Source organism: Symsagittifera roscoffensis, chromosome 4 (assembly GCF_963678635.1).
Source record: "Symsagittifera roscoffensis chromosome 4, txSymRosc1.1, whole genome shotgun sequence".
NCBI classification, from domain to species: domain Eukaryota; kingdom Metazoa; phylum Xenacoelomorpha; order Acoela; family Convolutidae; genus Symsagittifera; species Symsagittifera roscoffensis.
The window spans coordinates 40,488,057-40,515,390 of record NC_087065.1 but is presented as its reverse complement, the minus strand read 5'-3'; the positions used below and the strand labels follow the sequence as shown (position 1 = coordinate 40,515,390).

The window sequence follows — 27,334 nt, the reverse complement described above, 5'->3', positions numbered from 1 at the left end:
AACTTCTAACGTGGCTATTCGCCCGTGTGAATATAGCTTCGCATGGTTATTCAGCCATCTGCATTCATCAGTTCTTTGAAGAGCACGTCATAACTCAATAAGTCTTTGAGCCGGGTTGATCCGATAACGCAAAAAACATGCATTTCAGCTAAATTAGAGACTTAGATCTAGCACCATGATCTAGATCTAATTATCCTGTTTGTGGAATTACCCTCCTAGTATAGCTGAACATTTTCAGCTCACATTGCACGTAGGATTGGAAGAGTTAAGTTAGTTTTAAGATTAAATTAGCATAAGCTAGGTTGCTTGCCTCACAGAAGATAACAAACTGCTATAACAATATAGACCTGTTGTTCCAAAAAAACAGGTTAAGATGAAACTACAAAACTTATCCGAAACGAAGGAAGTCAATACCGTTAAGAGAGCCCATGATGCTCCACATGAACCCGAAGAAAGATAAAGGCTTCTGCAATTACATTATGGCAAAGTTGTACTTCTCCTCTAGCGGGATCGCTTTGTGGATGAATGACAAAAGGAAGAATAGAATTATCATTAAAATTTTCGTCGTATTGAATCAATTTTTGTGGGGAATTACGGTTATTGTGTAACTTTCAATATGCCTTATTGATTGATTCCAAGTAGAGTCTTATTGGTTTTCCAAGATCTGAATTTTTTATTCTGCGTTTACCTTTTATAGATGATGGTGTTGTGGATTCTGATTCGGAAAAATATTTTTGGTCGTTTATTCGTTTATTTTTGTCGTCGATAAAATCTCGAAGGTTGTGAAGGTCCTGTATTGTAGTTGTGTCAGATTCCGAAACTGCGTTTCGTGTTTTGGAAAAATTTTGTTTAATAATTTGTTTTTGTTTTGTGAGTATTGCCTTTTTTCTTGTGTTTTTCCGATCTGATGTATCCTATTTTTTGTTTGTGTGATGTAATTACACGATAGTATTTTTCGTTTTTAATTAGGCAATTGTGGAGTACTGTTTGTTTGTTTCCTAGATTATCTCTTGACATAGGTGTTAGAGTGATGGTTGCAAAATCCAGGGGTTAGATTTTTTTATTTCCTTAACTGTTAGTTCTTACGATTTTTGTGGGGTTATCCTAATCGTGGGTCATATGTTGCCGAGTGTAGACAGGTTTGAAAAAGAGAGAGAGTATAGCGATTCGTTAGAAGGAATTTGTACTTTCTCGGTGACTAATTTTTATTTTAAGAAAAACTTACTTAATCTTACTTAAGGTTGTGATTTGTGATCAAGGGTTGGAGAATAGTAATCAATCCACAAGGTTCAGGTTTAATAAGAACACAAGTAGATCGTTAGATACTATTTTGGATGTTACAAAGTTTATGATGTGTTTAAGCCGGGGTCAACTAAGAGGGGCTCAAGTGAAGGATGAGTAACCGAAGTTGTTCACTGTTTACCTTAATTATATTAGTTAGTTGATCAAAAAATTCTGTTTATCTTGGGTCGTTGTTAAAGGTTGGGGAGCGAATCGACGTTTGAGGTCATTAAAAACTTTTTACTAGGAGGTGGGTTTGTTCTGATTGATCCAAGGAAAGCCTTGATGATCAAATATTTTTAAATGAATTAAAATTTAGGATTAGGTTTGAAATTAACGATCCAAGGATAGCCTGGATGATCTGGCTTAAAGAAAAATTAAAATAAAAGTTCAGGCCCAAAGAAAAAATATAAATTTCAGAAAAAGTTGATATAAAAATTTAAATGATATTAGTTTCTGATTGATTATGGTTATGTTTTAGATGAAGGAACAAGGAAGCATAAGTTATGAAAGATGAGGATACGAGTCCTTGAGAAGCAAGGAACTTTTTACAAATTTAATGTATCTAACTTTAATTTAAGTACCAACAGTTTTCTATACCATCGAACATTTTGTGATGTATTTTTTAATCTTATTTCTATTGGATTTGCTAAATCTAAGTTTGTTAAGGTCTAGCTCGAGACTCTTGGTCGCACCACAGAGTAACTTCAGACAAGGTACACTGTCTGTTCATCACGCTCTTATTTTCGTCCGGATAGATTCGTGCAACTTCTTAGTCTAATACCGATCTTAATCTTACTCTTATATCTCCTAGTCTCAATAGATCTAGTGTATAATGGTATTTGTGAGTTCGATATCTGGAACAGTTCTGAAGGAGAATGACTGTCTTCTAAGTTATAATTATTCTGTTCTGATGCTGAAACTATGAATAGTTCCAGCGTTACAAATAATTGTAAGTGTTAGTTATGGATCATGATTGTTGGTTAGTTAAAATTAATTTATGGACATAAATACTAGTTTCAAATTGGTTCCAGTTCATAAAAAATTCATAAAAGGATCTGAACAAAAGTTCATATAAGGATCTGAACAAAAAACTAAAAATGAAACTTAAGAATAATCGACAGTCATAGTAAATTAGGCAAATTCGACAACACTTTTACTGAAAAATGACTAAGAATACAAAAAACTCAAAAAGTCCGATATTTTTTGAATTTAATATTTTTTTATTTTCCAAATGGCGCTAAAAACTCCAAAACAACTTTAATTTAGTAAAATTAAGTTTTCACGGCCTAAATGGAGCAAAAATTACCTATTCTAAGCCTGCTCGCCCGAGTTTAGACTGAAGTCAAATTTTTTTAACCTGTTTTTCTCAATACTGTGACAACGTTTCGTAAATTTTAAAATCACGACTGAAAGGTTTTAATATGATATATTAAAAGAAATAGAAATACACCTGAATACAATGTTACTACCCATTTTTCACATGGTCATAAAAATGATTTCCAATAAAATAATTTTCATTAAAAGCTGTGTGAAATACTATAACCAACCTTAATTTTTAAGCTGATTTTTCCAACGATTCTCGGTTTTAATTATATTACAGCTATCAGTTAACGCATAGCAAAAAGCGATTCAGTTGTTAGATTAACTAAATACCAATCTGTCAACTATGCTAATAGCTCAGCGACTGCTCATATCCGTGCAAAAACTCTGATTTAAGGACTGCTAATGAGATTTCGTTTCGATCACGCAAAAGGAAGAACTTGGAATCTGGTGCATTTTCCGCGCTAGATTATGAACAAAAGAAACATCGGTAGAGCTAGTCGTGATTCCAGCTTTTACAAATGAATCAAGTAAAAATAGCATAGCATTAAAATTCTCGGTGCAAAAAAAAAGTTTTTTAGACTTATTTTGATCGACGATTGAATGCCTTAATTACCCAACTATTACAACAATTTGAAAACTTGAGCCAAAAAATGAAGATCTTTTCAATTTTTTTCAGATATTCTCTTACAATTTAAACGTTTGTAAAAGTCTTCTATGTCATCTGCAGTCCGCTCGCCTACTTTTGATATTTCTATCATCGATGAACTCCGTATTTGCTTGTTTTATTTTCGCAGGAATGCAAAACATCGTAGCATTAATTCGTAATCAACTGAAAACGCCTACTCATGTCGTTACTCCGACTTTTGAGAAAAGGTAAAGAAATGTTCTGTGGTGTTTTTGTGCAAAATTGAATTGAGGCTCTCTAATTGTTCCAAATGCGTGTTCTGGGAAAAATTAAAACAAAAAGGAAGAAATTTGAAAATTGGTCTTCTTCCAATTAGTTTTAGAAACCTATCTAGCAAAACTTTGATTCGGAATCTGCTTTCAGTATTAAATGATTTAATGAATTCTAGAAACGACACAATTGAAACAATCATAGCTGGTTGTTGTGCAAGTAGCACAGAATGTTCCGGCCTCATAAAAAAATTACACTATAAGGTTTTTTTTTTTCATTACATAAACGTTTTTTTTTGTTCTAAATGTGATGAGAAAGCTTAACAAACTCGTAGAATGTGAGTGAATTACGACTAATCGACAACAGTTTCCTTCAAAAACGGAATAAAAAATGAAAAAAAAACTGATAAAAAAGTTATCTTTTGTGCGAAATAATTTTTAACTTTTTGGAGAACTTTTACTGCCGAGCAAACGCTTCAACAGAAGCTTAAAGATTATTTTTTTCTAGTTTCGGGTTTTTTTTTCTAGACCACCAATTTTCATAGAACGAATGTTAGTCGATCGCTTTAATCGCTTGAAATTACAACAGAAAAAAATTAAAACAGGTTTTTCTCGAAAAATATTGTTCGAATCACGACTGAAAATGCTTAAACAAAATTTACCACACGGCGTTTTCCGATGATTATTTGTGGCACGTGATTTTGCGTGGAAAACAAAAGAAAACTTTAAAAAACTGAAACAACAGAATGCAAAGTTCATCCCCATTGTCAATGATCGGAACAACAAATTGCTTATTATTCCAATCAACTCATGAAGGTTATTATTCTGAACACGTTTAGCCATCATTACTTGGTACGCGATAACCACAGACGAAAATATCAAGACTTTAAACACCATATAAAAAAAACAATTGTCTAAGAGAAGACGACCCCTGTGATGTAAATTTCTCACTCTAGACAAAATGCCACTAAACTGTGCAAAACTATTCAGTTCCAGAATAACCGTGAAAACTGTTACGAAATTCAGCAACGTTCTTTCACATGATTTGATATACAATGTGCTGCATATGATCTTTTTGTGACAATAAAAAAGACGACTACGAGTTTCTTACCCGCTTGGAAGCATCCGGAAGGGCACAATGTGCATGTCATCGGCATTTGCACTGATTTTGACGCTCTTTACAAATGACTCCTGGCGAGTGTCCATGTTATTTCTCAGAGATTTTGCCTCAACCACCAACTCCGCAACGTAATCCGCAGGATATTGGCTTTTAAAGAATACTTTCAATTTAGTGGTTTCATTTGATCCTAACAAGAAACTTCCTTCTGTCTGGAAAGGGTATTCAGCAAATGGCATCAAATGACGAGTGTTCGTGCTGTTTCTGATCTTAGTTGCGATCTCCATCTTCCAAACTGTAGGGTTCCAAATCTGAATTGGGATCTCATAGAGTACATTTGTACAATAGTAGGCTGATGTTCCCACTTCGTCTGGAATGACAACGCAGAACGTATCCTTCTTGCACCGCTTCTGATATTGGAACTGCGATGAAATAGTGTCTGAAGTGGAATGTAAAATACTAATTAATTCATGTTTCAATTGATTAATCATACCTTGACTGCAGCTAAAAATGTGGCACATAAAAATAGATATTATTCTTTCAAATACCACTTTTGGCATGCTCCAGATTTTTTTTGTGTATTTTGCGCGCTTTTTAAAACTTATGAGTCTGAAAAGGATAAAATATAAACGTAACTTTTATTTGCAATTTAGCTTAGTTGAATAAATTTCTATATACAATTTTTTTTATAAATGTCGCGAAGATTACATTCTCGTATCTTTAGAAGAGATTGTACCATCCAATTTACCACCCAGAATGATTGGATAATTTACAAACAAGCGAAGTAGGCGTGTAACAACACATATATGAGCGGGTAAACTAGTCGACAGAAAATCAGACCAAAGACGCTAAGTCGCAAAAAACTAAAAATATCCAAGTTCGAGAATGTTTGTTCGTTTCGATTTGTCTAGTGTAAAAATCATTTCAATAAAAGCATGCCAATTCAGTCAAATAAAAATAGGAACAAAACTTAAGACGCGTTAACAAAGCCGACAATACTTCAACAGACACCCGTTTCGCTGAAAAAAAAATGTTTTCATAAAAATCTCTAATAACTTTTCAAGCCTCAAGACAAAAAGCATTCAATTTTTTTTCGTTCATCAAACGACGCAATATCAGGCCATTAGTAGATAATATCAGCCGAAACATTTTAACACCAAATAGCAGAAGCGGATTTAGGGGAGAGGGGCGGACGCTTCCCCCCCTCAGGGATTCGACCCCCTGCCGAGCCAAAGGGCCCCCCTTTGAACTATTTTGAGATATCCCTTTTTGGCTGACGGACCCAAAATCTTTCTGCCTATATACGCTAACTTTAAGGGGGTGCGCGCGCCGAAAAAACGCAATTTTTTGGTAAATTTTTTTCAAAAGAAGCCTTTAAGGCCTTGTTTTTTTAAATTTTGCCTGCGGCGCACAAATTCTGGTCAAAACATGGACTTTTTAGTGCTTTGGGAAATATCGGAAAATCAATTTGGTCCACCCCCCCCCCCCCCCTTGAGAAAAACTTAGATCCACCCCTGCCAAATAGATAGAAAAAAAAACGAAACAACTGAAACTACACCGGGTGCAAAATGCAAAATTAGAACCAACATAAAAAAGGAATACAACGCGTACTTAATTGCAGATATACTAAACAGATGTCTGTAGGTTGTCAAAAGTGCAGGCTCAGAAAATTAAAATGATAAAATGAGATATTTTGTTATACGTTTCAAATGGAGAAAAAGTATTTATTCTAATTTGATAACGGTCGCTAATCGCAAGGCGTGATACAGATACAAAGCCTAGCTTCGCATCTCTTTTGACAAAGCGCAAGCACAGAAGTTCAAGCGTGCGACTATAGAAAATGAGCCGAAAATAACAAAATAAAAAAAAGACTTTTTGTTTTTACTTAGCGGACACTAAGTCGACAATACGTGGGTAGACGCCCATTGAGTCGATAAAAAGTGCAATACGAAATTGTTGTACTTGAAACTTTCAGAGCAATTAACTTTGAACTTCTGCCTCACAAACTACCTGATTTTCTTAACACAATCAATATTTACGCTTGAAGAGACAGAATATTGGAACTAAGCCGATAAAATTAAAGGCCGGAACCATTTAGGCCGAAAGAAGCTTTAAAGCGGAAAAAACTAAACCAGGGCTCTTAAGTTAACAAATTACAAGAATAAATCGAAGACTTGCATCTAGGACGTAAACTGCTGGTCGCATAAAAATTCCGCGATGTGGCCGACAAAACATAAGCAGGCAAACGAAAGTATGACCATTCAATTTTTCCAGGAATTTTTTTTCCAATTTTATGCATACTGAAAAAACGGAAATAGAAACCCGAACCTTAGGGTCCAGAGGAAACCGCATTACCTCTAAGCCAAGCTGAGAGTTTCTTTGAGGTAAGACACCTGCTCTCGAGAGTATAAGGATTGGGTTATTTACACAGAGGTGAAGCAAAGCAATACCAACTACATATCGGTTCGAAATAAAATCTGGCTCTCTTAAAAAAGAAACAATAAATTAATTAAGCGGAAACCGTCAGCTGAAAACCCAGGAAAATTTTGCAATTCTTATACAACTTAATGGCCAAAACATAAAGCATTCAAGCTTAACAAATTCCATTATATTTTTCTGATTACTATTAGATGGAAAGGATACGAAAAAAGAAGTTCCGGTTCAAAAATCATGATCCAGAAATTCCTAAATCCACCTAGAAACTTCGCTGAAAATCATGGTACCAAACAAATTGCATGTCCATCAAGAACATCCGGATGTATAAAAAACCTTTCGATTGCTTGCTAAAAACAAAGATCACATGAACGAAGAAAAAAGAACAATGAAATTTTAAAAAGAATAATTAAACTTCAAAAAAATTAAAAAAAGAATTTTTAGAAAAATATTTTTTAAAACTTTAAACGCCTATAAAATTAACACAATAACATCAATCTTGTCATATAAGAAGCTAATACGCAACAATAAGCTAGCTGAACCACAATAAAAAAAGCTCACCAAAGTGAAAAAATACAGGGTAATTAGCTTAAATTCATCCATATTATCAATATTAGCGTTTGTTCGTTTAATGTCACCGTAGAAAACCTCAATTCATAAACAAATTCATGTATCACTTACTTTTTCCGTAACTAGGCTGTATCTGCATCTGCATGTCTCGCTTGGCAAATCTTCGTCTGTTAGAATTGTCATCCGATGTGTTTAATGTTGATTGTTGGCTTTGTGAAGCTGGAGTCATCGATTTATTTCGATCGGAGATTTCTGACATGCTTTCATACAAGTTTCTTGCCCTCGCGTCTCGTTTCTCGCTTTCATGACGACTTGACTGAAAAATTCAATTTAAAAACCATCAAGCTACAGACAATTTTCAGCTGCACCCACTTAACGGGCAGGAACGCTTTTTCATGGCTACACTAAAAAATAAGTTGACCATTCTAATAGCATGGTTTTTATTTAAAATTTTATCTCAGTTGATTTTCAATAGGGAACACAAACCATATGGTTAAGTCTACTGAAATTCGTGAGCAAACCTAACCTGATTATATTTTGACGTCCCTTTATTATGTGCCTCCTGTTTCATCTCGTGACCACCGTGACTGTTATGCGCTCCCTGTTGAGCTTGACTGTTTCGACTGTTATACCCTTGATGCACCCCATTGTTGTAATCCTGCATTGTGTGATGATGATGTTGCATGTTTGTCCCTGTGTTGTTGTCATTTGACCCATAGTAGGATGTCGCAGCGGGAGTCGGCGATGACGTAACCGGCGTGGGCCATTGGTTCGCAAGTCTTGAGTTGTTTAAAGCATTGCTCATGTTCTGAAACACCTTGTTCACTGGAAAGAATTGAAACAAGCTGGCCGCATCTGACCTACAAAAACAGAAAAATACTTGTATTAAAACGTGCACAACAAAGAATCAAAAATGTTGACGAACTCAAATATTCAGACTAACGTTTTTCAATTATTATCTAGAAAGTTATGCACATTATAGCAGGCAAAATTATCAAATTTTTTGATAACGAAAAAAACTTTAGAACTAACTCAGAGGCAAAGATACAGTTCGCAAACAAGCAATAAAACACCAAAAATTGTTGTAAAAAGTGAAATGAGGAAAAATTACAAAACTAGCCTTGAAAAATAAAACTTTCGAACCGCCAGCCTGGAGATTAAGATTCTCACGTCCTCGCATTTGCAGCAAAAACTCGAGTTTCTCATTAACACTAGCCACTAATAAAGTAAGTCTAGTCTAATGTTATGCGCACAATTGCCACCAAAAAGAACACTATTTGATATAAGTTGGATTGCAAAAAAAGAAGACTCCTATTACTACACGACGCTCGCTGACAGCTGGAAACGCTAAAATGAACGGTATGAAACAAAAACTACTGACTTATTTTTTGAAAACATGGCCAACAGACAGTTGGAAAACAGTAAATGAACGCAAGAAAAGAGTTTTAAGAACTTTTGAAGAAACTTTTGAATTTCAACAAAAAATAGATGGCTTGAAAGCTCTTTGAATTTCTAGAAAAATGTATGCTTGACACTTTTTTTGATAAAGTTAACCCAATTTGAGAAAACTTGATCATATGTAAAATTTTCATTTTGCAGGGAAATGTGATAATTGAACACAGAGGCGAAGCGGAGCTTTGCATCACTTGCGATACCACGAAAACAGCAATGCAAGTTAGCAGACAGGAAAGAAAAAGAGATCACGTAAGTCTAAAAACAACGGTAACTCTTTCGAACAACTAAAAAAAATTCAAAATGTTGTCTGGAATCATGTTCTATTGGCAAAAAACACGTCCAGAAACACATTCGACCGCTTTTAACGAAAATTCATTTTGAACGAAAATGAAAATTGTTTTTGAGCGAATATAAAATTGTTGCAATGAAAAACTTTGAACTATAAAATCTATTCTGAGACTTTAACGTTTTGTGCAACCCGGAGGAAAGCAAAGAAATTATGGTTCCCTCGAACAACCCAAAATTAGACGATTAAGCCGATAAAATATAAACCGAAATCATTCAGGCCAAAAAATTTTCTAGGCGAAAAGTAGAATTAAAAAATGCGAGTAAAAAATCATAAAAAGCAGCTACAATGAAAACTGCATGCAGCAAGCTAATTCTGCATCTAAGTCGACAACAGATAAGCTAAATAATTGGCCACTAATTCTATTTGAAACAATATTTACCGTTTGAAAAAAAATAGGTCCTGGTCAGATTCGAACTCAGTACCTTTGCAGTTCCAGGCCTATTCGTTGCCTCCAGAATAAGTGTCCCAGACGCTTAAAAATTAGAATTCATTATGAACCAAGAGATTTTGTTGAACAAGTTGTTAACCCGAAAAAAGTCTATATTACGTTTTGATAACGATTACGATTCGCAAGCGTATTTTTTTTCAAAATTTAAAGTTGATCACGGTATTGGCGACCTTTAAACTTCTGCTGTTCGATAGTTGAATTTGCCCTCCTTTTAACAAAAGAAATGAACTGAACTTAAACTGAAGTCAAAACGCGAAAAAGTAAACTTGAGAACAAATTTTATACTTTTCCAGGAAAAAGAAAAAAATCATCACAACCTATGGAAGAGTCTGAAATACGTTCATCGGATCATAAAAACTGCAATTTTCGAATTTCACAGCAAAAACAACTGCACTTCGAACATAAAAATTAAATTATGATTGACACTGTTTCAACAAAATAATTAAACCATTCCAAGAAAACTGAATCGATAGATAATTTTCTTACTCCGTTGGGAAATCTAAAAATTGCTATCTACTTTGGAACTGAAAACGAACTAAACTTAAACAAAAATCAAACCGCAAAAAAATAATCAAGTTTGAGCTTAATTTTTTCCTGAAAAAAGAGGAAAATTAATCGCGACCTACATAAGTGTCTTCCCTTCATTCATAGACTATTTAAAAGTGTTATCAGAAAACTGACACACAAACGCTCGCAAATACGGGCAAGAAAACAATAAAAAGGTGCTCAAAAAACAAGATAATACAAAACATAGGTAACACCAACTTAGCAGCTACCAGATTTTAAATCCGGACCTCCAGAGTTAGAACCTAAGAACTGTTCACAGCAGCGCCATGCCATCTACCTGTTTTCCAAACACCAGTCAACGGAAAAGTGGATAAGATAAAACACAAGCTATCAAACTGTCAAATAGAATTAAAGCAATGCACTGATTTTGAAAATGGAGGACATTGGCTAAGCACTCAATGTGGTTTGAAAAACTTCAACTCATAACATAACACAATCTTGTATAACAATCTCAATTTAAATAAAGTTAGTGAAGAATAGAGCTCACAATTTTTTAATGTTCCCATTTCTTTCTCCACCAGGCCATTTTAAAAGATCTTACGAGGGAAAAAAACCTGTTTTTCGTGGTTTCCACTTTGCTATTTCTTTACCAATTATTACTAATTTATTAAACTACTGATTTTACTAATTAAAAAAAACCAAATTAGCACTTCTCAATGTTGAACAATAGTAGCAATTTAATTGCCTAATTTTAGAAAAATTGCAGCTCAAATCGTCAATTGAAAGGCTCTAATACGGTATATTTCTCATTTCGTTAGACGTTCTTGTGACCATATCAACATATTCGAACTTAAACTCCCTGCCCACTTTCAATGATAAAAACCATTGAAAAAAAAACTTCATATGAAAACATGGATAGCCGGTTGCTCTGCAAGTAGCACAGAATGTTCCGAACATATTCTCAGAAAAAAAAATCGTTTTGTTCAAGTTAGTGTCTTTTTTATACTTCGTGTGATGATAAAACTTCATGAAAACAGCTCTATGAAGTTAAATAAGAAAAAGTAGAAATAAACCTCGAATTGGCAAAAACTCGGCTACGAGGATTCGAATCTGCGGCCTACTGCAATCAAGAGATTTTGAGTCTCGCACACTATCCACTCAGCCACGCAAGCTTATCAACCGACAAACACTAGTCACGAATAGAGCAGCTTCATATACTTATTAATTGCCAATGCGATTCAGCATAAATGGCACCAAATACAAATAGACTCAATTTTGCAAGTAAAAATTTGGAATGTAACAAACTGAGGGCATCCACACTAGCTTTGCATAAAATAAATAGCAAAGCATAAAGTCACATTATGTATAAACTATGCATTTCAAAAAACTGCGAGATATATTGAGTTAGAAAATTTCTGAAATCGAGTTATCAATTTTTTTATGGATCAAATCACTTTTTTCGGTTCAATTGATGAATTAAAAATGCATCAACTGTGCTAACTTATTACTATTCGAATGTCAAAGCACATGCAAAGAAAAAGCTGTAAAGGTGCCCCAAAAGTGGTACCAATATTTGCGACTTAGGTTAGAAAAAAAGAAGGTACTAATACACTTGCTTCGCAAGTGAAATAAAAACAAACGTTACTCGATCGCTTTACTCGCTGGAACATAGAAAAATGAAAAAACTCAGACCGGTTGTTCTCAACACCAGGAAAAGTTTTTAAAAAAAATTAGTGTTGTTCGAATCACGACTGAAAGGGCTTTAACATGATATATCACTTGACCTTGTCCGATGATTATTTGTGGTGCCTGATTTTGCTTGGAAAACAAAAAGCAAAAAAAAAAACAACCGAATACAAAGTTACAACCGAATACAAACAAAAAATAGTAACGATTATGTTTTGACTCAAAGTGTAGTTTAAATTTAAATGATAAATCTGAATTGCACTTAATATTTTTGTAAAACTTAAATTGTCTGCTATATGAGAACCTACCTTTCAGAACCGCTGAGTTAACACTAAAATAACAAAAACTAGCGTGTAAAGAAACTCGGGCTTCAAACTTTTAACAACTCATAAAAAACCGTAAATATTGGAAAAAAAATTGCATTCCTTGAGCTTCGTTATTTCACATTTTGTAAGGTTTTATTTTAGTTCGAATTTTGAAAAACCATAAGGTTTTGTGAAGTTTTTCATATCAAAGTTCTCTAAAAACTATAAAAATAAATTCAGAAACGTCACATCTCGGAAATAAATGCCAGTGAGCAGTCGCATTAGGCGCCAGATTTCCAATGCCTGAGAAAACTCTCACAGTACCCAACTACATGTTTTAACTTCAAATTACAAGAAGTTTTAAACTTAATTTTTCAAAAACATTTTTTTGAAAAAACCATTCAAAATGCCAGATCTTGAAAAGTACACAGATTTGATTACTTATAATTGGAGGCACGATTTACAATCCCTGAAAGTATTCTGACTCCCCCAACTGCAGGGTTGGGAATTTCTAACGTTGAAAAACTTCAAACTTAAATTTTTTAAACATTTTTTTTGAAAAACCCATAAAAAAACGTCACATTTCGAAAATTGCCAGGATTTGAGCAGTCACATTTAGATAAAAGGTTCGCAACCCCCAGAGTACTCTGAGATCCGCCAACTGCAGAGTTAGGAATTTCAAACTTTAAAAACATGAAATTTAAGTTATTTGAAACATTTTTTTGAAGAGTCACAAAAAGCGCCATATCTGGAAAGCTACAAGTATGTGAGCAGTCATTTTTATGGGGGCAAGACTCACAGCCTCTGAATGAACTCTGACAACTTCTAGCTACAGGGTTGGGAACTTTGAAATTAGTTGAAAAAATCACAAAAGAGCAGATATCTTTTGTGATTTTCTCGAAAACTGCAGATAATTGAGCAGTCATATTTGGAGGCAAATATTGCAACTCCTGTAAGTACCCTGACAGAGCCTCACTATAGAAAAAGAAACTTCAAATTTTGTGAAATTTTTTCAATATCTAAGTTCTTTGAACAATTGAAAAAAATACATAACAAACGTAACATCTTGGAAACTAAGAGCAAAAGAGCAGTTGCATTTGGATTCTCACAGTTAATTAGATTCTCACATTTGAATTCTCACAGTAACCAACTACAAGGATTTTTGATTTTTAATAAATTTAAGTATTCTGACAAATTAAAATTAAAATCATAAAACAAGTCATATCTCGAAAACTACAAGGATTGGAGCAGTAAACAAAATAAAAAGTTGAAAAAAACTTAAACACCCGAACACAAAGTTCCTCCCCATTTTCAATGGTCGGAACACAAAACTCGCTTAGCCTAAAACCGACGTAGCAATTTTCGATGCAGTTGATCAAAACTTCACTGCTTAGCTTTAAGGAAGTTAAACTAACTTACAGATTAGAATTGTTGAGATGCTGCTGATATAATTGATTATTCACCATCTGCAATGTGTTGCTTCTAAACAGCTGTCCGAAAGTCGGGTTCAAATGTGCCTCCAGCTGCTGAGCCGAAATAGTCCCTATCTGTTGGTTCTGTTGCTGTATCGGAGACATTGCAGGAGACGCTTGCCCCGACGCACACGACGGTACTTGAAAGCCCGGATTCGAATTGAGAACATTTGGTGAAAACATATTCAGAAGTCCCATTTGCCCCATCTGGGCAGCAACTGGAGTTGTTACCGGAACTACAGGCGTCAAATTTGAACCAATGAGTGCCGCTACAGATGGTGGGACCGAAGTTGGAGCCGAAACCACTGGTGACGCCGAGGACACTCTTGGCTGATCCATGCTACTCATGCTGCTACTTGCTGACGTCATGACCCCATTCATCATGGAATTATTGCCAGAACTCATTGCTGGATTATTGCCTTTATTTGCCGCATTAACAGCGGCAGATTCGCGCTGGAGTCCCTGCAACGAATTAGTTTGCAGTGCCATAGTTTCATTCAGAGCACGAATGAGATTGATTTGCAAAGGCATCGAGTTGATTGGTGAAATGAAGTTATTATTAACTAATTCTGTCATCAACTGCATGTCACTTCTGACTACGTCCGCGGCACTGAATGTGCCCAGCAAAGGGTGACGAACCATGTTATTCATGACGGTTTTGGCTGCTGTTAGATTAGTTCCAGCATACGGAAACTGGGCTCCTGGGTTCATTGATTGAGAATTTGAGGTAGCTGTACCGTTACCGTTATTGTACCCTCGATTTCCGTTGCCCGCAAAGCTCTTGTTAACGTCGCTATAATTGTTTCTGTTTCCCGAATTCTGCTGGTTCCTGTTCTTCTTTTTGGACGAGTAATTCGAAGAGTTCTGATTTAAACTGTTGCTCATATTAGAATAATTGCGCTCGTTATTGCCTTCCGCTCTAGTAGACTTCTTTCCATTCGGAGGATTGTTGTTCACGTCTCGTACAGTGGGGTGTGCAAATGAATTTGTGGCGAAGAATGGTACTGACTCCGAGCTTACGTCTGGCCTCGCAGTTGTCATTTGTGCTTGGGATACTTGGAACGAGTGGTTAACTACACATGACATCATCTGGTCCTGATCCTGGGTAGATCCCATTTCGTTGGAATTCAAACCCTTCTGATCTAAAATAATAATCATAATACAGTTTCAAGTTTAAGAGACTAAAGGACATGGGCAACAGACATAAAGAAACGTGTCAATGAACTCTAGGAAACCAAAAACACTGACCGAGATTTTTTCCGAGTTTAAAAGCAAAAATAAAGTTTCGAATCCCTGAGAAAAAAAATATTTCTATCATTTAAAATAGACTTTTTAAAAAGAAAACATAATTAGAAGCAATTGATTTAAAGGGCAATTTTTTCTCACAGAGGCACAGCGGAGCTTCTGTATTATGAAACCCCACAAAGATATTTTCTGCCCTCGAAATTACGCAAAATAAGTTGACTAAGTCGATATACCATAAACTGAAACTGTTTGACTATTAAAAGAAACTCAAAATCAGACAGGGTAAATTTACAAATTTGTGAAGTTTCACTTATATTAAAAAAACAATATAATCCGACAGAAGCTAGGACGAAAAGATTAATTTGGAAACTTTGAAAAAAAAATTACAACCTTTAAAAAGATAATTACAACATGAAACCAGAAGATCCTCTAGAAGAGGCGATTGTCTAGAAGAGTGGACAAATTGTTTACGGGAAAATAATCTAGTTCCCGATTGCAATACCATTGCTTATCGCAAGGGTAATATTCCGCTTAAAATTCTGAAAAATGCAGTCCATTTTTTAAACCAATTTTTTCGGCAATTGACCATTTATTGATTTGAGAGTATGGCTTTTACTTGACAAGTGAGTTTGAACTGAACTTGAAAACTAAGTTAAACGAGTCAAACAGGTGATAAAAAAGGGCCAAATAAGCAAGTAGCAAAGAAAGTTCCGACCACAATTATAAAATTTTAAAATGGTCCGACCACATTCATTAGCACAGAATGTTCCGATCACATTTTCCCTTTTTTTCTGCTTGTTTGGTACGGTTTTTCACAACAATGGAACAACTTTTTGGAAAGATTTTTTATGTCGTTCGAACCACGACTGAAAAGACTCTAATATAAAATATCACTCGCCCCGTTCGGACAATTTTTTTGGTACCTAATTTTGCGAGGCAAACGAAAAAGAACAATGACAGCCGGTGCTGTAAAAGCATCATCAATAAATTCCGACCGCAAAAAATTTTTTTTAGCTGTTGTTTTTTTATTAGTTCAGCTATGGGCGGATCTGAATAAAAGTGTTTAAAACAGTACAATCGATAATAAGAGTAGACAACGGTTTGCAACAAAAAATTAATTAAAAAGCAAAAAACGATTTTGGTTTTCAAGAAGAAACTAAAAGAAGCCTAAAACTACTATTCCTGGAATAAAACCATGTTTTTACATCTTTTTGCGTATTGAAAATCTTCCTCCCTCAAAACTACAGCAAAAATCAAACATAACCAATCGAGGATTGGAAAAGAGTAATTAACGCAAGTAAACATAGAAAACCAAATTGATGCCCTTTAAGGTCTTTGAATTTCTAGAACAATTCATGATTGGCGCTTTTTTGATAACATGAACCAAACTAGAGAAAACTGGATCAATAGGTAAACTTTTTATTCTGTTAGCAGATGAATTTCAATTAACTCAAAAATGTCATATACCTGTTGAAAAAAACTGATGCACTTTTTGATGCACTCGGAGAAAGTGCATCAATGTTTTAAGGCTTTTTCTTGAAAAAAAAACTATAAAAAAAAACCAGCAAGACGTATATAAGAGTCTTCAGTACATTCATTTTCTACACCGCGGAAATTATTTAAAAGCGTTCGAGTCACGACTGCAAGGGCTTCAAAACGATATTTCACTCGTTGGCTTTCGACAATTATTTGTGGTTCCTGATTGTTGGAAAAGAGTCAATGAACGCAAGTAAACAGAAAAAAAACGAACTATTTTTTGAAATCTCAACTTTCCAATTTTAGAAGGAAAAATAAACTCTCTTACAGCTCTTTGGATTTCTAGAACAATTTATGTTGTTAGTTTTTTGATAAAATTAACCCAATGAAAAAACTGGATGAATAGGTAAATTTTCTTTCCGCTGGGAAATCTGAAAATTAAATTCCATTTTCGAAACTAGAAATCGATCACGTGTTGCCATCACGTTTTACTATTCGACAGTTTGCCTCCTTTTAACAGAGAAAATGAAATGCACTGAAAAACAAATCATAAGTCAAATTGCGAAATAGTGAAAATGAGCCTGAACAAATCTATGACTTTTCCTGAAAAAAAATATCAACATTACTTATATAAGAGTCTGAACTATGTTCATCGACTCTTGAACACATTCCTCCCTACTTTCAGTGGTCGGAACAAAAAAAAACACAGCTGAAAACAAAGTTTCTACCCACTTTCAATGATCGGAACGGAACAATAGCTTCGATCATCAACACTTCATAATGAGACGTGGGTTAAAGATATTAATAATTACACAGAGGCGAAGCTACGCTTCGCAAACACTTGCGAGAACACGACCAAAAAAAAGCTCTATCAAGTGAAATAAAATGGTAGAAATAAGCCTCGAATTAGCGAAAACTCGGCTACGTGTCGGATTCAAATCTGAGACCTAGCAAATTTGAGTCTCACGCACTAACCACTCAGCCACAGATGCTTAAAATACCCAAAACTAGCCACCAATAACGCAGATACATAATCTAATAATTGCCAATTCGATGTAGCAAAAAAAAACATCAAATACAAAAAGACAAAATTTTGCATGTAATAAATTGGAAAGTATAAAGCCAAATTATGTATAAATAAAACATTTCAAAAAAATTGCGAGATACATTGGGCACATATGACATAATACTGCTTCCGCAGCCTACCGATTCAAAAGTGCCACCAAAAGAAGCATTTTTATTTGCGACTTAAATTGGAAAAATAGAAAGTTCATACTTATATACAAGTCAGGGTGACCACTTTTTTGAAAGAAAAATAGTGACTATGACAATTTTCGAATTTTTTGTCGACCTTTATTTTAGGTCATCCAAATTAATTTGTTGTTTTTGTTAAGCTTTGTTGTAAATAGTGACTTTTAGTGACCATTGAAAAAATAGTGACCATTATGACTGGTCACTAAAATAGTGACCCAAGTGGTCACCCTGTCGCAAGTGTAATTAGCAACAAAAACTATGAGTCGCCTTATCGGGTACCCAAAAAAGGCCGATGAAAGATTTCAATTTCTTTTAGCTTTTTGTGCGTCAGGCAAAGTTTTATTTTCAGGAACGACTAGTTTAAACTAAGACAACACCAAGTCTATTCGAACTTTCAAAAACAACTTTTAAAATAAGTGTCGCAGAGTTGTGTTTAGGATTTTAACAGAACAAACAATAAAAGATGTATCACTAAAGTTGATGTCTAGCTTCTTGCGTGCTTAAATTAATTCCATTGAAAAATAACTTAAGCTAAAAAATTAAAAACCAGGACTTAGACTAGGAGTCTGAGAGGGACTGGGTGCCACGGAAGAAGAATTGGTTCCGTTCGGAGATCGCGAAAAGTAAGTTGTAGTTGTTGACTGATTGGCCACATGAGTCGTATCTTCATTCGAGGCGACCACAGAGGCTGCTTGTTGGGTTGGTAGAGACGGTACTGTGCAAATACTAGACCCCTCTGAAGCTAGCTGGGGTGGTCGCAGTACAGCCAGAAGATCGACAGGTGAACGAGCATATCTGTCGTTATTCACGTTATTCATCTCATAACCTAAATGAAGACAGACATTAATTTTCAGAGCGGATATATTCCAACCAAAATCTCGAGAAAATAGACCAGCTCAATTTTGACGAATACTTTCGCAATTGACCAAATGCATCGTTTTAAATTTTCGAAGTTGAAAGTAAAAGTTCTGATTTGTTCCGAAAGTAACTGAGGTATAGTTCTAATTGATTTCTTAAACTAATAAAAATTGGGTTATAAGTTATATTCTAAATTATCGATATTTATCTCGCAATTCATGAATACATGATGTTACTTTACGCCAAAAACTATTTTCAAATTTTCGTAGCTTGTTGTTTAATTTGCTGCTTGGGATTGTATGCGAAACAAGGAACAACTTCAGGTAAAAAAAAATCATTTACTGTCGTTTCACTAACAAGTTAAGGCATGCTTTACAAAATTTCACTCACAAGCCGGCTTATAAACTAATGAGGTAAAATTCTTTCGTCGTAAAATAGTTCGGTCACTAACTGAATTAACTTTTTCTTTGATTACTATTGGCTATTTGTATATTAATTAATTAGGCATTATATACTGGTGTTGCATTCAAAAATTGCAAAAAAAATTATGTTTTTGTAGAATAAGTTTTTGATAATTTTTATTGCCAAGGAAGCGCTGGAGTAAAACTTAGTTATTTACGGATTCCTATCGCAAAACATCACTAGCTTTACTCGAAATTAGACTAAAACATGGTTAATAATTAATCAACAGGTTTTTCTCACATCAAGTAAAAAGGTTTTAATGTGATATGTCACTCGAATCAATCCGATGATCTTGCGTCGTGAAAAAAAACACCAGGGACGGATTTAGGGGGGGGGGGGGGGGGGGGGGAGGAGGGGCGGACGCTTCCTTTCCTCAGGGGATTCGGACCCCCTACCGACCCAAAGGGTTCCCATTTGTACTATTTTAAAATATCCATATTTGGTGACGGACCCTAAAAAGTTTTCTAAAGACGTTTTTTGGCGCGATTTTTTAGTCAAAACGCAATTTTTTTGGTCAAAATTTTCCAAAAAGTGCCTAAAAACGCCTTTTTTGGCATGTTTTTCAAAATTTTGCCTGCGGCGTAGAAAATTTGACCAAAACGGTCTTTTTAGTGACTTGCGATAGCTCGGAAAATTAATTTGGTCGACCAAAAAAAAGGTCGATAAAATTTTCGAAATATTTTATGCAACTTTGATTGGAAAAAACAACTTCGTAAAAAAAACCATGCTCGCAAGCTTGCTTCTATAACCAAGCGGTAACTAAGCAGACAATATTTGGGTAGAAGACCGTTGGTCCGAAAAAAATTCCGAGCTACAATTTTTTGTAGAACTACCAAGCTTTACGTTCTCCCCCCGCCGCGAGTTACAAATCATTTTAAACAAATTTTGGTCCTAGAAAAGATAAATTATGAGGCAGCTAAACAGATATACTAAAAACAGAACCTATTTACGCCGAGGAAACTATTAAGAGTTGGAATACAACCAACAATTGGAAAACCTAATGGCAAACCGGTATTTGAAACAAACACATGCTCAAAAAAGATCTGTCGGTCAGATACTCTATCAAAACATATATGCAAACTGCTACCCTGAAAAATGATTCTGTTGAAAGCTGAAAAAAATAGATATTCCGATAAAAATGCTAAATGGGTTACATACTTGAGACATATGCTGGTCACATAACAGGAAAACTTTTCGATAAACGAACTCCACAAGCCTTGTTATTTTTGAATAAAAGTCAACAAATGAATTTTTTTCGTCCGCAACTTATTTTTCGAATTGTAGAAAAAAAAAGAGAATTCTGGATACTATGGTAAAAAAATTAATTCCGCTGAAAAATCTGAAAATTAAAGGCCACATTCGAAATTAAAAGCCGATCATGTTTTCTTGTAACTTCAACACTTTTTTCTTGTAACTTCAACACTTTTTTTCCTGTTCGATAGTGGAGTACCCCTTCCATTTAACAAAAGATATGAACGAAACTTTAAGGAAATCAAGTCAAACCGCGAAAAAATAAATTTGAGCCAGAACAAATTTTAACTTTGCATGAAAAAAAAAACAAAAAACCATCACCTATATAAGAGTCTGAACTACGTTCATCGACTCCTAATAGTTCAAACGAAGTTATTTAGTAATAGATGTCTTTAATCAAATATTAATCGTTATATATTTTTTTCAAAAATGAAATTAACCATGGATTGGTTTTCAAATAAAAACTGATTTGGCTTGTCAAAAACTTCCTTGTGACAATTATAACGAAGAAAAGGCCAAAAAACATAATTTAACACAGATTTAAACATATTTTTACACAAGCGAAATATGACCAATAACGCTACTGGGAAAGACTGAAAGACAAAAACTTTGAGTCTACATATTTTCTTAAGTGACGCACGCCAATTATAATTCTACATAATTCCTAAGTGACGCAAACCAATTATGACGCATTAGCAGTACCAGTCAATACCAAATATTTGTAATACAATAGTCTGTGTTAATATCCTTAGAATTGGCTGAACTTAATAGCTGGTTATTGATCTTATGCATATACTGCAATAAACGAAAGCCATATATAAAGTTTTATATATAACTCGTCTCTGTGCGACTTTGTTCGTGATACCTGACAGTAACGTATTTAGGGAGGGAGATGCGGACGCCCCACTTCACCCCCTCAGGGATTTGAACCCCTACCAAGACATAGGGGTCCCCTTTGTACTATTTTGAGATATCCATTTATGACTGAGGGACCCTAAAATTTTTCTAATGGCCCCAATAGAAACTAACTTTGAAGGGAAAGGAGCTCCGATAAAACACCAGTTTTTGGTCAACATTTTTCAGAAAGGGCCAAAAATCCCCTTCTGTGGCCTATTTTTTTTAGAAAAAAATGCCTGCGGCGCAGAAAATTTTTTCAAAATAGGGTCTTTATAGTGATTTGAAGAGCTGAGAGAATCTAATTGGTGGAAATAAAAAAAGGCCGAAAATCTTTGCGATTTTTTTAAAAATCCACCCCTCCCCCTCTAAAGAAGATCCTAGATCCGACCCTGATAACTAATTTTGCGTGAAAAAAAATCCCGAATCCGAAATTTCTTCTCACCTTGCTTTCGGAGCAATAATCTAAATTTTTAGGTTCTTCTAGCTCAACGCGAACCAGCACGGCAGCCATTACCAATGTTTCCAATTTTTGGGGACATATGTGGGGTATGCGAAATGTGCTCTGCATTACACCTGGCTTTATCTGCTGGACTTACGCTTCCTGTTGCTCACTAAATTGTATTTTAGAAGAACAATACATGGCAGGATACTGTGCATAGTACTTAGTTATCAGCAAGTTTAGTAGTTACGGCTCTTTTAACAACCTCCCCCTCCCACCCACCACAGATGCAAATTGTTTTGTGCGTGACACATCGTATCAACAAGGCCAGCTATGAAAACCAACGACCGAATACCTTTCAATATGGGTAATCACTAAGCATGCCCAATTTCGGAACAATCTGCTGATATGGAAATAAGATTCTAAATAGTGAATTCATAGCTTAGAGGGGAAAAGAGCCTTATTTGATTGATAACATAGATGATTGTGATAAAAAATTTTATCTGAATTTAAGTTGTTTAGAAAAAATATTCTTTCCAATCATAAGATGTAGTGCGTTGGGACTTATCAGTCTAGAGAACCAGACAAACATATTCTGAGGCCGCATTAGTTCGGACAAAGACTTCTGTTTATACTTAGATAATGCTGGAGAAAAGCTAACACAACAGCAGTTAAGATTAAACACTAACAACGATTTGGTGCCAAAAATCGGCAAACTCGTTAATTTTCATTAAGTCAAAAATTTTTAATCGTACGCAAATATAAAGCAATTGAAAAAACAGCAGATTGGGAGCAAGTTCAAGAGAAAAAATAATGAAAGGATGCCGCAAAAAAACGTAGAAAACAGTCGAACAAACTCTTAAAAAGTCTGACTCAGACAAGCTTAAACTTTAAACCCGCATACGACTTTCTACACAGAGCCGAAGCTTCGCTGCACAAGCAATAGCGAGAACACGACAAAAAGCAACTCTAAAAAGTGCAATGAGAAAAAACTTATCCGAATGTTTGCTAATTCGAGGCTTATTTCTACTAAGATTCGATCCTGCGACCTAGAGATTAAGAGTCTTCCACATTAACCACTCAGCCACGGAAGCTTAATAGTTACCAAACACTAGCTACAAATAAAGAAGTGAACAGATGCTATGCAATTTCCAATGCTACAGTGAATTTTCCAAATATGTGAAAACTTTTAATGAACACTTTTATTTGCGAGTAAGGTTAGAAAAAAGGTTCGTAATATTACACAAAGCTTCAATGAAACCAAGATCTTATCTCTTTAAAGCGCTTTGAATTTCAAGAAGTTTTGATGATTGGTTATTCTTTCATAAAATCAACCATATTTGAGAAAAATCGGTCTTTCGATAATTTTTAACCCGTAACTATAAACTCAAATCAACATACGAAACTAGAAGTCACGTTTCTTTGCGCCGCAACCCAACGGCATTCTTATTACTCTCATTTTCTTCGGAAAGTAAAACTTTAATAGAGATCACCAGAAATTGAGCCGAAAACAGTTATGCAAAAATTCAAAAAGCATTAATAAACTGAGAGCAATAAAAAAGATATTTTTAACGCAGAGGCGAAGCTGAGCTTCGCACCACTTGCAAAACAAAACAGGAAAGCCGATAAGTAAAAAAACAATTAAAAATGTCGAAGAAACTAGATCTAACAAAATAAATAAGACTATTTTGAAACAAACACATGCCACGACAAAAAAATGTAAAATCAGCTTCGGAGTAAAACTTAGCCAGCGGTAACAAATCCGAAATTAACGTAGAAGAAACCCTTTGAGCTGAAAAAAATTTCAGAAAAACTTAAAACTTATAAAAAGTTATTAAGTCCCCCTCAACCTCAAAGCACACACAAAAAATTTATTCGCTCGTCAAATGAAACAACATGAGGCCACTTAACCAATTTATTATTGGCCGAAGAATATTAAGCCAAAAAAAGGAAAATAAAAACAGCCGATCATAAAATAAAAAAAATATTTAAAGAAAACAGCTCTGAAAGCTCTTTGAATTTCTTGAACAATTTTTGATTGACAATTTTGTGATTAAACTAAACCAATTTGAGAAAACTGGATCATTCGGTAAATTTTTATTACGCTGGGAAATTATAAAATTAAATTCCACTTTCAAATTGAGCTTCAAAATTAAATCAAACCGCATGAATATGCAATGAGCTTGAACAAAACTAAAGCTTTCCTAGAAAACACGACCAAAAAATCAAAGTAGTTTGGGTTTGAGGCGTTGAGTTGTATCAATAAAACCATAAACATAGCAAACAGAAGGTTTGGAAAGTGTAAAAAGAACAAAAAACCGAAAAAAAACTGATTGCAACTTTTGTTTGAAAGTTCAACTTGAATAAATCCGATGAACTCCTGAAAAAATCACCGAAAACTACCCAGGCAGACTAAGCAAATTCACTTGAAAATACGAAGCCAAAACACATCAAAAACAAAATATTTCAAAATTTATCAGGGTTATGTTTAGCAGCGCTCATTTTTAATCGAGGCTCCTGATACATAGAATGACTGGAACGTAAATTTACTGCTAGATGTACAGATATCTAGATATTCTGACACGTAGCCTATGCAGTTAGCAGCGTACCGTCCAAGAGGTATTTGGTAGACTCTGGCAGCGATTGTAAATTTGCCGGTCGATGCCAAAACCATTTAAAAGTTTTTTTTTAACTTCTTACCTGCACGTTGCCTCGCGTAGGCATTCAGATTAACAGTTATCACCTGGCTATGATTGGTAAAAAAATATAAAAGCATCTTCACTAACCTTGATGGTCGTCTCTGCTCTGGTGGTGCATGGAGTTGTTCTGGGTCTTCGACCTTTGGTAACCTTTCGATGAGTTGTCCCCATTCCTCTGACCAGGAAAAGCGTTTCCTCCTGTCCCTCCGCCAGATGGCCCTTGCATATTGCCCCCGTTGCGGTTTCCTGCTCTGTTGTACCTTGCATTCTGATTCTGATATGGTGCTCCGTAATTCAACGCCGACTGTGCTCCCACACCGCGCCCTCTTGCCTTGTTGTTTCTGTTCATCGGGTTTTTGTTCACATAATAGTGATGAGCATTGTGACCCTCATTGTGACCTTCAGTGATGTGCAATATATCAACTTGTGTAACAATTGGTTGAAAAACGTTTGTTTCAATGGTTTAACCAATAACCAACTAGTTAAACTATTTTGGTAACAGCATACCTTATTTAATCAATTTATATAGACTCAAGTTAACATTCCCAATAATTTAGGCTGTTTAATTTAGCCCAGGTAAAGGTAGCCATACTTGAATTTCCACACCGCTAAAAACCTCTTTCACCCGATGGCTAGATTTTTTGGGAGCTTTAAAACAGGAAACTTCCAAAACATACAGCCAGCAGAATTTGTCGAGCTACTATAATATTTTTTATGATTGTGGAATAGCAAACCGAACGGGAAAACCAATTAGGTTATAAAAATCGCATTGGCTATTGCTTTTTAAAACTGAACATCACTGGTTTACCTTGATAGCCTCTGTTATTGCTGTGCTGCATAGGGTAGTGTGATTTGTTTTGGTTGCCATGATGATTGTGACTCTTTTTTGGAGATGAAAATGATTTGGAGGAGGATACACTTCCGCGTGATGAACCCTGCAGTGAGTTTGCAGTTATACTCGAGTTGAATGAATTCGATGACGTCAGAGTCGACTGCGAGTCGTTCGAATCTGAAAATCAAACAAAAAGTCCAATGCATGCAATTGCTTGCTACTTCTCAGAATCATTTTAGTGTGTCAAAAACTCATTTGCCAGCTATTTAGTGAGGATCATGAGTAAAAACCGCTTGCCTATTAACCGCATTTTCATCTAAAACTGCAAAATATCACTCCCGAATACGAAATGAAACCATTATATGTTTTAAGCATAGCGCAAAATATTAAATTTGGCTAACATTAAAAAATAATTAATTACTACTCACGCCAATGAAATTTCATTAAAAATTTGACAACGCATTCGAAACCACAAATCAATTTACCTAGTGACGAGTTCTGCGTTCTGTCTGCCCCACTCGCTGAAACGTCTTCGTAGCTTCTCGACTTATTACTCACTCCGCCTCCGCCATTTTCACTCGACTTCACATCCTTTCGTCCAGCAGTCATTCCTCTCGAATTCGCATATTCATTAGTACTAGTCGATCCTCTTCTTTCATTCTCCTTACCCTGTTTCGAATATGAACTATTGGGCCCATTAGCCGTTGCATAATTCTGCTGGCTCTCTCTTTGAGTTGGACCTTTTCTCGGTTTCTTCTTGCTTGCACCTTGAGTCACGAAAGTAACCGGACTTGGGTTGGTTTGCAAGCCAGTTTCAATTCTCGATTGTCCCGGACTGAATCCATCAACTGACGGAGTGTTCCTTCCATTCACAAGCGAAGAGATGGGACCCGATGAGTTTCTGTTATTGGGGTTAGTATTTTGAGTTGACAAATTAGTGTCTCCTTCGCTATTCGAAGTCTGTGATGTCGTCTGCAGATTCTCGTTGCGTTTCTGTTTGTCTAGGGGACCCTGGGATGCCATTCAAAATACACAAATCACCCAAGGTTTTTATGTACACAATTTATTCTGAAAATCAATTTTTATTAGAAGCATCTAGTTAGAGTGATGTTGACCATTCAACATCTTTATGATCAGCAAATTTGATCGTCGACAAATTTTAAGATTGCACGGAAAAATCAATACGACTTGAGTAGAAAAGCGTTCACCCGATCTGAATAGGGTAGTTGGCTCACACAAACATTTTGAGCAAACAAAAAATTCAAAAACTCAATTTGTTGCCGTAAAGGTGCAATCAATCAATTTTCACATTTACAAAGTAATATTCGAACTTCATACTTACTTAACTCAAGCAAAAATCCTAAAAGTAAGGCATCCGATTTGAGTCCTAAGAGTCATTTGAAACGGAGAATAAAGCTTCTCTAAACGCACATAACCAAAAAAAAAACACTCGCACTTCAAAAGAAGGAATATAACGTATCTTAGTCGACAAACTTTGGGGAAAAAAAAGATTTATGGGAATTTTCCGTCCCAAAATTTCAGGAATTTTCCGAGCAGTTTCTAAAACGAAATATGGGTCTTATCTGTTATTAGGCCCAAAACTGATCTTTTTTTATTTTGAAAATTGCATCATAACTCTCGAATCTGTTTGATTGAAAATATTAACAACTATTTACAGCAAAAGCAAACCAAGATTTTTTAACAACGGAAGCTCAGTGAGCAATTTGACAATTTTGGGCCGTAACAGAAAAGACCCCAAAATATAAAAAATGAGTAACTTGTTTTGAAAAAAAAACTTTTCACTTTTATAGACCTTAACAAAATGTTTCTGTTGTTTACTTATCAGTTACTAAGGGGGGACTGAATTGAATAATGAGCCATAAAAAGAACAGTTGAAATAATGAACAAACCCCAGAAGAAGTTGATCTGAAATTTCCGGTCTCAGGAATTTAACTGAACAAGACTGCTACTGATAATATTTAGCGTACAGAAACAGAAGGCAAGAAGAGCTTCGCGCCACTAGCGATACAACACAAAAATAGCCTGACAAAATAGCAGACATAAATCGAGACAAAAAA

At 35.1% G+C, this 27,334-nt stretch overlaps 2 protein-coding genes across 2 annotated transcripts in view; one reads left to right on the top strand and one right to left on the bottom strand.

Annotated features, from left to right (window-relative positions):
• Positions 1 to 26,320, bottom strand: part of LOC134845267 (uncharacterized) — a 48,177-nt gene extending 21,857 nt beyond the window's left edge. The window contains exons 1-8 of the mRNA XM_063862213.1: positions 25,742 to 26,320; positions 25,233 to 25,433; positions 24,512 to 24,823; positions 18,372 to 18,644; positions 13,791 to 14,985; positions 8,148 to 8,481; positions 7,733 to 7,937; positions 4,613 to 5,057 (exon numbers count right to left, since the gene is read on the bottom strand). Of these exons, the coding sequence (XP_063718283.1) occupies positions 4,613 to 5,057; positions 7,733 to 7,937; positions 8,148 to 8,481; positions 13,791 to 14,985; positions 18,372 to 18,644; positions 24,512 to 24,823; positions 25,233 to 25,433; positions 25,742 to 26,279 (3,503 nt within the window). The 5' untranslated portion in view covers positions 26,280 to 26,320. The remainder of the gene's footprint in view (positions 1 to 4,612; positions 5,058 to 7,732; positions 7,938 to 8,147; positions 8,482 to 13,790; positions 14,986 to 18,371; positions 18,645 to 24,511; positions 24,824 to 25,232; positions 25,434 to 25,741) is intronic.
• LOC134844878 (uncharacterized) overlaps positions 1 to 27,334 on the top strand; it is a 527,221-nt gene that overhangs the window by 367,384 nt on the left and 132,503 nt on the right. The gene's annotated exons all lie outside the window — the stretch shown is intronic.